We start from the raw sequence: 13054 nt of genomic DNA, 5'->3' as shown, positions 1-13054 counted from the left end.
TGTCTGTCTTGGCAGAACAGCTTTCACTGTAGGAGTCTGAATCACAGTGTACTGTCCTCTGGATTCTGAAACAGAGAATAAAAACATTTCTATAAATGAAATATTACATATAGTAATGAATAATTCTGAATAGAAATAGTAACATTGATATAGATGTCGACGGTATAGATTTAATTTATTTTCAACAAAACATTCTGAAAATTGTAACCTTGAAAGCAGAAAGCAAGTGTCCAGATGAAGATGGTGATAAAAGTCATGGTTGTTGTGGGTTCTGTTGTCATGACGAACAGATCTCAGTCATGAAGTGTTCAACTCACAGGGATATAAATGCTCTTAGAGCAGCAGGACAGATGCATTATGCAAATTATGGTTTCAAATCTATTTCAGGTTCCAAGTAGTATCCCATCAGTATATATTTCGGCTTGGTTGAGCTTTCTTTTATAATAATTAGGTGGGTGCTTAAATTCGTCCTATTTCCCACATGTACACGTTTGTTTTATGCCCATTTGTGAATTGGAAATGTGTTTTTTTTGTGTTTTTGGATATTCCAACTCCCCTTGAGTCATCCTTGGAGAGTAGGTTCGAGACCAGGGTTTGCCAGTGCCTTGTTCAAAGGTACATCAAAACATTTTTCACCTTGTCGACCCAGATATTTGAACTAGTGACCTTTCAGTTACTGGCCCAACACTCTAACCGCTAGCTACCTGCTGCCCCTTTTACAACATCAAACAGCAACTGTTTACTCAGATCCCTAATGTATGGTAACTTTTATGTCACACTACCATTATATTGTTATTCTGATGATGATCAGATATAATGAACTGTCTGTTCACTCATGCTTGGTCTCTCATGTAAGTTCCTCTAATCAGTTAGTGAACACTTCTCTAAACTAAATCTGGTGGGATTCCTCTGGTAGTGTTGTCTGTCCTCTGTGACTTTACCACCACTGTTAAATCTGAGATCAACATGTTTAATAAAGGAATATACAACATGGATCACTATCACTACTGCTGCTGCTGTTGTCTTTCATATGGACAATATGGAGGAATACTAGCAACACTGATCTAATGCTGGACTGTACCTCCAGACTAGGAGAACCTGATACACAGAGGAAGGAAAAATGTCTCACATCTGGATTTAAGATACAATTCATATTTGTATAATCTAGAAACAGCTTATATGAAGTGTTTGTTCTACCTGGAAGATGTTAAAGTGTATTTGTGTTGATTATGATTCTGTATGAGTGATCTTCACTGTAACGCTGCAGCAACACAACACAGAGGTTTTTGTACCAGCAGTAATAGGGATTGTATCACTGTGGAGGACTTTTGGTAGCGGTACCAGACTTGATGTTGGAAGTAAGTAAAGTCCAAATTAACTATTTATTCAACTTTTGATGTCGTGTTTCAATTTCTCTATACGTTTTGACTTGATATTGAGGAATTTTCAAATTAACTTAATTAGATGATTTAAACAAAATACACAAGGCCTACACATACTATGGCCACTTTTAATATGAATGTTATTACATCTAATCAAATTTGACCTGCCTTTAAACTATGAAAGTGATTAGCCTACATTTTAGATTAGTTGTATGAATAAACATGCTGCACCTACAGTAGTAGGAGATGTACAAGAAAAAGTCAGGTTTGGTCCATGTTAAGGAAATCAACATAAAAAACACTTTATTTCTAATTGAGTAGAATAATTCATTTCTGAAATGTATTCATACTATAGTAGAGTTAATTATTTGAACCACAGTCTAAAGAAATGAAGAGTGCCAAACATGCAGGAGGTTGTTGTACCAGCAGTAATAGGGATTGTATCACTGTGGTACACTTTTGGTAGCGGCACCAGACTAGATGTTGGAAGTAAGTAACACGCTCTTTGATATTTCTTTCTGATTCTTTTTTGGGGTATTTTACTCTGTGAAACTTCGTCTATATGAATATATTGCGATTTTTCATATTTTCCTTCCTAAAAAAATATATTTTTTGTATTACTTTTGACTAAGCCTTCTTTCAAATGAAATGTTATTTAAATAACATGTTCAAATGTAGGTGTTTATTTAAATGTGTGGTTTGATGGATTGCAGAGGAGAGTTCCAGTATGATAACTATTTAATAATATGGAATATAGTTGTTGCATTGTGTATTACTGTTTGTGTGCCATTTTTTAGTTATATTTTTATTATCTTTAACTCAAAAAATGTTGGTTAAATGTAGATTTTGACTGAGCCTTCTTTCAAATAACTATTTATTGAATCAAAATTATACATTTTAGGTTTAAATACATGTTTTATTTGTATAATTGCAGAATATAACTCCTAATTCTGGTATAATAACTAATGGTATTTTATATAGTATGCATCATTGTTGCATTCTGTTCATGGTAGACTTCACTGTTAGTGTGAAGACAAAGGATCTCAGTTATGGTTGTAACTGACTTCATAATCCAACATGTTTGATATGTGATGTAAATACTATGAATATGACTTGGCTGTTCTGATCAGATCCATTCCTAAACAATATCTGTATAACATGTATAACTGACACCATATGACTAGTAACTCTAGTTATTTAACCACTTTATACTTGTTTGGTTCATAAATCTGCTTTGTATCCTATTACTTTAGTGTTTTCTCCACATCTTTTAAATAATCCAACTTCTACATTCATATTTAGAGGGCATTTCCAATTCACTTTATTTGGTTGTGGACCTTAATGGAGATAATCTCTTAGTGTTGCTGTACTTGTTGTAATTACTTAGTTGATGTGTTCTGTTTGTTCCAGGTAACAGTGCCCCCACCCTCACTGTCCTGCCCCCCTCTAGTGAGGAGCTGTCCAGTACAACAACAGCCACACTGACGTGTCTGGCCAACAAGGGCTTCCCCTCAGACTGGACCTTGAGCTGGAAAGTGGACGGGACCAGCCAGAAGCAGGAGACCAGTTCTAGGGTCCTGGAGAAGGATGGCCTGTACAGCTGGAGCAGCACCCTGACTCTCACTGGCCTGGAGTGGACCAAGGCAGGAGAGGTGACCTGTGAAGCTCAGCAGAATTCCCAGACTCCAGTCACCAAGACCTTGAGGAGGGCTGACTGTTCTGGGTAGGCCCCCTAGTCACACACCCCTGTGGATAGAGGCTGCTGGTTCCTCTGCTTTGACTCTGTTCTGAGATCAGATGTTCTCTGTCTTATTGATCACTGACATGTAGACTAACAGGGGGCTTTGCTTGAGTTCATGTGTCAATCCTCTCTGTAGACTGATGTTGTATCAGTGTTAGATGTGATGTGTTCTGTTATATAACTATTAGAATCTGTAGGAATGTTTGCTTTGATGCTTTGATGAATAGATGAAAATAAAGACTTATCTTAGAAACAAATATGTTTTTGTCTCTTTCAATAATTTTACTTTAGTCTTAAATGTTGAATGACATAGAACATTTTTCATAAAGTAGGACTCACAGTTTCTATGAAAACTATCTGACCTAAACCTTATTGCTTAGTTATTTATGTTCTAACCACAACGTCATTAACAGGTAGTTCATACTAACAAAGGATACTACTATTTTCACAGATTAACAGGAGAGGTTTAGCCATTTGTAGTACAGTAGGTACTCTTTATTCATATTTCTCAGAAGTTTTTGACCTGCTTGACTTCTAGATTTATAAATACAATAATGTAATGCTATTGAACATTTGATCGATATCTCACACCTGCATTTAGCTACATTTATTTAAAAAGTTGTCCACATAATATTACCAGTATCACATCTGCAAGATAGTCATAGAGTCTTCTCTACCTCTAACACCCTGGTAACAGAGTGAACATCTGGTGACATTAGAGCTCTATTCTGGGACATGCAGGACCACCCAGCTCTGTCTATGTACATTTTAGTTTCACTCCCACAACTTCCAGTCTAGCTGATGAACAGTTTCACTGCCTGAAATATCCTGGACTGGGCCAGATGTGGGGGAGTGGACTGGTTTGAACGTTTATGGTTGATTCAGGGAGGGAGACATAACAGATACATAAGTAATCAGTAATAAATGGACATCATACTTAAATTAGATATGTGCATAAACAAGTCTCATATTTGAGCCCAGCATCATGTCTCATTCACTAATGTAACAGTCAGTAACCTGCTCATAAAGATAGTTCATATAATGCTAGATGATCACATCATATGTTTGGTTGTGAGGTTCATATGGAGATTCTATTTATGGTGCGGATGCTGATGTAACATCACCTCACTTGAATATGGACTGATATTGTGTGTGTTTAATAGCATCAAATAACATTTATAGGTGTACTTTCAGACTGTGACAAATATAATGAGTCAACCATGAAATTATGATGATGATGGTGGTGAGGATGATACTGTTGATGACGATGGAGAACATGTGATCTGAATGAAGGTTTCTAACGTTATTCAAAGTTTCGTCACTGATCAGTGTTCCATGTCACTGTCTCTTCTCCCTCAGTCACTGTGCAGTCTGACTGAGTTAGGTTTTTGTACGGCTCTGTATCACTGTGTGAACACCCAGACACTGTTGGGGTAGTGTAAACTCTGACAGTAGTAATCTCCTGCATCTTCAGCCTGGACTCCACTGATGGTCAGAGTGAAGTCAGTCCCAGATCCACTACCACTGAATCTAGATGGTCCCAGTGAACTTGTTGTTTATCTGATAAATGAGGAGTTTAGGAGCTTCTCCAGGTCTCTGTTGGTACCAGTGCAGATAATTACTGTATATACCACTGCTGAGTTTACAGCCAATGTTGACCGTCTCTCCATTGCCATCAGCTTTCACTGCAGGTGTCTGAGTCAGAGTGTACTGTCCTCTGGATTCTGAATATTGAATGGTGAGAGAAACAAACAAAACATATCTGAAATGATGTAATGAATACGTTATTATGAGATAATCATGCATTACTTACTCAATTATTGTTACTTAGATAATCATAATTCTTATACCTTGTATGTAGAAGACAAGTGTCCAGATGAAGATGGTGATGAAAGCCATGGTTGTTGTGGGTTCTGTTGTCATGAAGAACAGCTCTCAGTCATGAAGTGTTCAACTCACAGGGATATAAACACTATTAGAGCAGTGGAGCAGATGCATTATGCAAATGAATGTTTCAAATCTTTATCAGTTTCCAAGTAGGCTCCCATCAGAATATATTTTGTCCCGTATGAGCTTTCTTTTAGAATAACTAGGCGGTGCTTATATTTGTCCTATTTCACGCATGTGTAAATGAAAAATGTTTATGTTTTTATATCCCAACTCCCCCTGAGACAGCCTCAGAGAGTGGGGTCAAGGCCAGGATCTGCCATTATCAACTGCGACCCTGGAGCAATTAGGGTTAAGTGCCTTGCTAAAGGGAACATCGACAGATGTTTCACCGTGTCGGCCTGGGGATTTGAACAAGCAACCTTTCGGCTACTAGCGCAACGCTCTAACCGCTAGCTACATGTCGCCCCTTTAACATCATCAAACAGCAACTGTTTTATCTGATAACTAATGTATGGTAACTTTTATGTCACACCACCATTATATTATTATTCTGATGATGATCAGATATAATGAACTGTCTGTTCACTCATGCTCGTTCTCTCATGTAAGTTCCTCTAATCAGTTAGTGAACACTTCTCTAAACTAAAGCTGGTAGGATTCCTCTGGTTGTGTTATCTGTCCTCTGTGACTTTACCACCACTGTTAAATCTGAGATCAACATGTTTAATAAAGGAATATACAACATGGATCACTATCACTACTGCTGCTGCTGTTGTCTTTCATATGGACAATATGGAGGAATACTAGCAACACTGATCTGATGCTGGACTGTACCTCCAGACTAGGAGAACCTGATACACAGAGGAAGGAAAAATGACTCAGATCTGGATTTAAGATACAATTCATATTTGTATTATCTAGAAACAACTAATATGAAGTGTTTGTTCTACCTGGAAGATGTTAAAGTGTATCTGTGTTGATTATGATTCTGTATGAGTGATCTTCACTGTAACAGCTGCAGCATCACAACACAGAGAGGTTTTTGTACCAGCAGTAATAGTGTAATGAACACGATGGGAGACAGAGAGCTGGTTTCAAGTGCAGGGCGCAGCAGGTGTTTGTTTGTAAAGGACAACAGGAGGAGGCACGTAGCTGGGTCCAGGGACAGGCAGAAGGTCATACACAGGGGTCCAAAAAGGCAACAGTACAGGCAGCGACAAGGCTAGGAATGTAGTCCGGGAGAGCAGGCAAGAGGTTGATAACAGGAAATCCGTTAGGCTGAAGTACAGGCAGGGAATAGGCAACAGGCATCGTTAGTGAGGCAGGCCAAAAACTATCATACACAGGACTGAATACGGGACAAACAGAGCTCTGAATAGAAGTGTGTCACAAAACAAACAATACCTCACAATGACGGGGTGAAAAGAACAGAACTAAGTAGTGTGTGTAAATGACATACAGGTGTGTGAATAGAATTCAGGTGATTGAGGTCTGGACAGTGAGCTAGAGGGGATCTAGGTGTTTGAGAGTGTGAGTTGGAAAGTGAGCTGCGTTCAGGGGATCTATGTGTTTGAGAGTGTGAGTTGGAAGCAGACGTTACAAATAGGGATTGTATCACAGTGGTACACTTTTGGTAGCGGCACCAGGCTAGATGTTGGAAGTAAGTAAACAGCAAAATGTATCATTTTATTCACTTTTGTTGTCGTGAGTCAATACTTTTGAATGAGCCTTCTTTCAAATAACATTTTATTGAATCAAAATGCTAAATTATAAGTTTGTATGTATGGTTTGTATGATTGCAGACTATAACTCCCAATTCTGGTATAATAACTAATAGTATTGTATATAGTATTCATCATTGTTGCATTGTGTTCATGGTAGACTTCACTGTTAGTGTGAAGACAAAGGGTCTCAGTTATGGTTGTAACTGACTTGATAATCCAACATGGATGATATGTGATGTAAATACTATTAATATGACTTGGCTGTTCTGATCAGATCCATTCCTAAACAATATCTGTATAACATGTATAACTGACACCATATGACTAGTAACTCTAGTTATTTAACCACTTTATACTTGTTTGGACCAAGGCAGGAGAGGTGACCTGTGAAGCCCAGCAGAAATCCCAGGCTGTTGGTTCCTCTGCTTTGACTGTTCTGTTCTGTTCTGAGATCAGATGTTCTCTGCCTTATTGATCACTGACATGTAGACTAACAGGGGGCTTTGCTTGAGTTCATGTGTCAATCCTCTCTGTAGACTGAGATTGAATCGGTGTTAGATTTGATGAATTCTGTTTTTTTACTGTTAGATACTGTAGGAATGTTTGCTTTGATGCTTTGATGAATAGATGAAAATAAAGATTTCCCTTTGGAACACATATTTCTGTCTCTTTTAATAATTTGACTGCAGTCTTAAATGTTGTTGAATGGTATAGACATACAGTAATCAAGCCTGATTCACAGTTTCCTTGAAAACTATCAGGCCTGAATGTCATTGCTTAGTTATTTATGTTCTCACTTGAAACCACATCATCTTCAACCAGCAAATCAAATCAAAACAAATGTTACTAATCACATGCGCCGAATACAACAGACCTTACAGAGAAATGCTTACTTACGAGAGCCCCACCCCTGAGGGGTCCTCGTGCTGAGAATCAGCGTTGCAGATGTGTTGTTACCTACCCTTACCACCTGGGGGCTGCCCGTCAGGTTGTCTAGGATCCAGTTGCAAAGGGAAGTGTTTATTCCGATGGTCCTTAGCTTATTAATGAGCTTTGAGGGCACTATGGTGTTGAAAGATGAGCTGTAGTCAATGAATAGCATTCTCACATAAGTGTTCCTTTTGTCCAGGTGGGAAAGGGCAGTGTGGAGTGCAATAGAGATTGCATCATCTGTGGATCTGTTGGGGCGGTATGCAAATTAGAGTGGGTCTAGGGTTGCTGGGATGATGGTGTAGATGTGAGCCGTGACCAGCCTTTCAAAGCAATTCATGGCTACAGATGTGAGTGCTACGAGTTGGTAGTCCTTTAGGCAGGTTACCTTAGTGTTTTTGGGCACAGTCACTATGGTGGTCTGCTTGAAACATGTTGGTATTACAGACTCAGACAGAGAGAGGTTGAAAGTGTCAGTGAAGAGACTTGCCAGTTGGTCAGCGCATGCTCGCAGTACACGTCCTGGTAAAAATGTTGACCTGTTTAAAGGTCTTACTCACATCGGCTGCAGAGAGCATGATCACACAGCCTTCCATGACAGTTGGTGCTCTCATGCATGTTTTAATGTTATTTGCCTCGAAGCGAGCATAGAAGTTATTTAGCTCATCTGGTATGCTCGTGTCACTGTGCAGCTCTCGGCTGTGCTTCCGTTTGTAGTCTGTAATGGTTTGCAAGTACTGCCACATCCGTCTAGCGTCAGAGCCAGGGAGGTACAATTCGATCTTAGTCCTGTATTGACGCTTTGCCAATTTGATGGTTTGTCGGATGGCATAGCAGGATTTCTTATAAGCTTCCGGGTTAGAGTCCTGCTACTTGAAAGCGGAAGCTCTAGCCTTTAGCTCAGTGTGAATGTTGCCTGCAATCCATGGTTTCTGGTTAGGGTTTGTACATACGGTCACTGTGAGGATGACGTCATCAATGCACTTATTGATTAAGCCAATGACAGATGTGGTGTACTCCTCAATGCCACTGAAGGAATCCCGGAACATATTCCAGTCTGTGCCAGCAAACAGTCCTGTTGCTTAGAATCTGCTTCATCTGACCACGTTTTTATTGATCAAGTCACTGATGCTTCCTGCTTTAATTTTAGCTTGTACGCAGGAATCAGGAGGATAGAATTATGGTCAGATTTGCCAAAAGGAGGGCGAGGGAGGGTTTTGCATGCGTCTCTGTATGCGGAGTAAAGATGGTCCAGAGGTCTTTTTCCCCTTGTTGCACATTTAACAGGAGAGGTCTAGATACTACAATGTTAACAGATTAACAGGAGAGGTCTAGATACTACAATGATAACAGATTAACAGGAGAGGTCTAGATACTACAATGTTAACAGGTTAACAGGAGAGGTCTAGAAACTACCATGTTAACAGATTAAATCAAATCAAATTTATTTATATAGCCCTTCTGTCACGCCCTGACCATAGTTTACTTTGTATTTTCTATGTTTTGGTTGGTCAGGGTGTGATCTGAGTGGGCATTCTATGTTACATGTCTAGTTTGTCCAGTTCTATGTTCGGCCTGATATGGTTCTCAATCAGAGGCAGGTGTTCGTCATTGTCTCTGATTGGGAACCATATTTAGGTAGCCTGGGTTTCACTGTGTGTTGGTGGGTGATTGTTCCTGTCTATGTGTTTTTCACCAGATAGGCTGTTTTAGGTTTTCGTTACGTTCATCACGTTCTTTATTTTTTGTAGTGTTTGCATTGATTCGTGTTTTACGTTTGTTCATTAAAACATGGATCGCAATCTACATGCTGCATTTTGGTCCGACTCTCCTTCACATATAGAAAACCGTTACAGAATCACCCACCACCAACGGACCAAGCAGCGTGTTAACAGGCAGCAACAGCAGCGTAAAGAGGAATGGACATGGGAGGACGTTTTGGATGGCAAGGGCTGTTACACTTGGGAGGAGATACTGGCTGGAAGAGATCGCCTCCCATGGGAACAGGTGGAGGCACTTAGGAGAGCTGAGGCAGCCGGAGAGAGGAGCCGGCGATATGAGGGAACACGGCTGGCAAGGAAGCCCGAGAGGCAGCCCCAAAAATTTCTTGGGGGGGGGCTAACAGGGAGTATGGCTACGCCAGGTAGGAGACCTGCGCAAACTCCCTGTGCTTACCGGGGGGCTAGAGAGACCGGACAGGCACCGTGTTATGCAGTGGTGCGCACGGTGTCTCCAGTGCGGGTGCATAGCCCGGTGCGGTATATTCCAGCTCCGCGTGTCGGCCGGGCTAGATTGAGCGTCGAGCCTAATGCCATGAAGCCGGCTCTACGCAGCTGGTCCCCAGTGCGTCTCCTTGGGCCGGCTTACATGGCACCAGCCTTGCGCTCGGTGTCTCCGGTTCGCCTGCATAGTCCAGTGCGGGCTATTCCACCTCGCCGCACTGGCAGGGCGACCGTGAGCATTCAACCAGGTAAGGTTGGGCAGGCTCGGTGCTCAAGAGCTCCAGTGCGCCTGCACGGTCCGGTTTTTCCAGTACCACCTCCACACCCCAGCCCTCCGGTAGCAGCTCCCCGCACCAGGCTTCCTGTGCGTGTCCTCGGCCCAGTACCACCAGTGCCAGCACCACGCATCAGGCCTACAGTGCGCCTCGCCTGTCCAGCGCTGTCGGAGCCCTCCTCCTCTCCAGCGCTGTCGGAGTCTCCCGCCTGTTTAGCGCTGTCAGAGCTTTCCGCCTCTACAGCGCTGCCGGAGTCTCCCGCCTGTTCAGAACTGCCAGTTAACATAGAGCTGCCAGTTAGCATAGAGCTGCCAGTTAGCATAGAGCTGCCAGTTAGCATAGAGCTGCCAGTTAGCAAGGAGCTGCCAGTCTGCAAGGAGCTGCCAGTCTGCAAGGAGCTGCCAGTCTGCAAGGAGCTGCCAGTCTGCAAAGAGCTGCCAGTCTGCATGGAGCTGCCAGTCTGCAAGGAGCCGCCAGAGCTGCCTGTCTGCAGGATGCCGCCAAAGCTGCCAGTCTGCAAGGAGCCGCCAGAGCTGCCAGTCTGCAAGGAGCCGCCAGAGCTGCCAGTTAGCATGGAGCAGCCAGGGCCGCCAGTCAGCATGGAGCAGCCAGGGCCGCCAGTCAGCATGGAGCAGCCAGGGCCGCCAGTCAGCATGGAGCAGCCAGGGCCGCCAGTCAGCATGGAGCAGCCAGTCAGCATGGAGCAGCCAGTCAGCATGGAGCAGCCAGAGCAGCCAGTCAGCATGGAGCAGCCAGAGCTGCCAGTCAGCATGGAGCAGCCAGTCAGCATGGAGCAGCCAGAGCTGCCAGTCAGCATGGAGCAGCCAGTCAGCATGGAGCAGCCAGAGCTACCAGTCATCATGGAGCAGCCAGTCAGCATGGAGCAGCCAGAGCTGCCAGTCGACCAGACTCTTCCAGATCTGCCAGTCGTCCAGACTCTTCCAGATCTGCCAGTCGTCCAGACTCTTCCAGATCTGCCAGTCGACCAGACTCTTCCAGATCTGCCAGTCGACCAGACTCTTCCAGATCTGCCAGTCGACCAGACTCTTCCAGATCTGCCAGTCGTCCAGACTCTTCCAGATCTGCCAGTCGTCCAGACTCTTCCAGATCTGCCAGTCGTCCAGACTCTTCCAGATCTGCCAGTCGTCCAGACTCTTCCAGATCTGCCAGTCGACCAGACTCTTCCAGATCTGCCAGTCGACCAGACTCTTCCAGATCTGCCAGTCGACCAGACTCTTCCAGATCTGCCAGTCGACCAGACTCTTCCAGATCTGCCAGTCGACCAGACTCTTCCAGATCTGCCAGTCGTCCAGACTCTCTCAGATCTGCCAGTCGTCCAGACTCTCTCAGATCCGCCAGTCGACCAGATTCTCCCAGATCCGCCAGTCGACCAGATTCTCCCAGATCCGCCAGTCGACCAGATTCTCCCAGATCCGCCAGTCGACCAGATTCTCCCAGATCCGCCAGTCGACCAGGATCTGCTGAAACCGCCAGTCGACCAGGATCTGCTGAAACCGCCAGCCAGCCAGGTTCTGGTAGTTTCTACTACCTGCCTGGGCTTCCTCTCAGTGCTGAGCTTCTTCTCAGTGCTGAGCTTCCTCTCAGTGCTGAGCTACCCATCTGTCCCGAGTTACCTCTGTCCCGAGCTGTCCCTCTGTCCCATGTTATCATTGTGGTGGGTAACCTATTTAGGGACGTTTAGGAGGGGGATTAAAACTGTCATGGAGTGGGGTCCACGTCCAGCGCCAGAGCCGCCACCGCGGACAGATGCCCACCCAGACCCTCCCCTATAGGTTCAGGTTTTGCGGCCGGAGTCCGCACCTTGGGGGGGGGGTACTGTCACGCCCTGACCATAGTTTACTTTGTATTTTCTATGTTTTGGTTGGTCAGGGTGTGATCTGAGTGGGCATTCTATGTTACATGTCTAGTTTGTCCAGTTCTATGTTCGGCCTGATATGGTTCTCAATCAGAGGCAGGTGTTCGTCATTGTCTCTGATTGGGAACCATATTTAGGTAGCCTGGGTTTCACTGTGTGTTGGTGGGTGATTGTTCCTGTCTATGTGTTTTTCACCAGATAGGCTGTTTTAGGTTTTCGTTACGTTCATCACGTTCTTTATTTTTTGTAGTGTTTGCATTGATTCGTGTTTTACGTTTGTTCATTAAAACATGGATCGCAATCTACATGCTGCATTTTGGTCCGACTCTCCTTCACATATAGAAAACCGTTACACCTTCGTACATCAGCTGATATCTCAAAGTGCTGTACAGAAACCCAGCCTAAAACCCTAAACAGCAAGCAATGCAGGTGTAGAAGCACGGTGGCTAGGAAAAACTCCCTAGAAAGGCCAAAACCTAGGAAGAAACCTAGAGAGGAACCAGGCTATGTGGGGTGGCCAGTCCTCTTCTGGCTGTGCCGGGTGGAGATTATAACAGAACATGGTCAAGATGTTCAAATGTTCATAAATGACCAGCATGGTCGAATAATAATAAGGCAGAACAGTTGAAACTGGAGCAGCAGCACAGTCAGGTGGACTGGGGACAGCAAGGAGTCATCATGTCAGGTAGTCCTGGGGCATGGTCCTAGGGCTCAGGTCCTCCGAGAGAGAGAAATAGAGAAGGAGAGAATTAGAGAACGCACACTTAGATTCACACAGGACACCGAATAGGACAGGAGAAGTACTCCAGATATAACAAACTGACCCTAGCCCCCCGACACATAAACTACTGCAGCATAAATACTGGAGGCTGAGACAGGAGGGGTCTTGATACTACAATGTTAACAGGTTAACAGGAGAGGTCTAGATACTACAATGTTAACAGGTTAACAGGAGAGGTCTTGATACTACAATGTTAACAGGTTAACAGGAGATGTCTTGATACTACAATGTTA

At 43.6% G+C, this 13054-nt stretch overlaps 1 gene segment (V, D, J or C); it reads left to right on the top strand.

The window, feature by feature from the left end:
• Positions 1–1761: 1761 nt before the first annotated feature.
• Positions 1762–3380, top strand: LOC139378461 (Ig kappa-b4 chain C region-like). The segment is given in 2 exon segments: positions 1762–1871; positions 2793–3380. Coding segments are annotated over 2 exon segments (402 nt in total).
• Positions 3381–13054: the final 9674 nt, after the last annotated feature.

Source organism: Oncorhynchus clarkii, chromosome 21 (assembly GCF_045791955.1).
Source record: "Oncorhynchus clarkii lewisi isolate Uvic-CL-2024 chromosome 21, UVic_Ocla_1.0, whole genome shotgun sequence".
NCBI lineage: Eukaryota > Metazoa > Chordata > Actinopteri > Salmoniformes > Salmonidae > Oncorhynchus > Oncorhynchus clarkii.
Note: the sequence above shows the minus strand (reverse complement) of the source record. Positions and strands in the feature narration are given on the sequence as shown.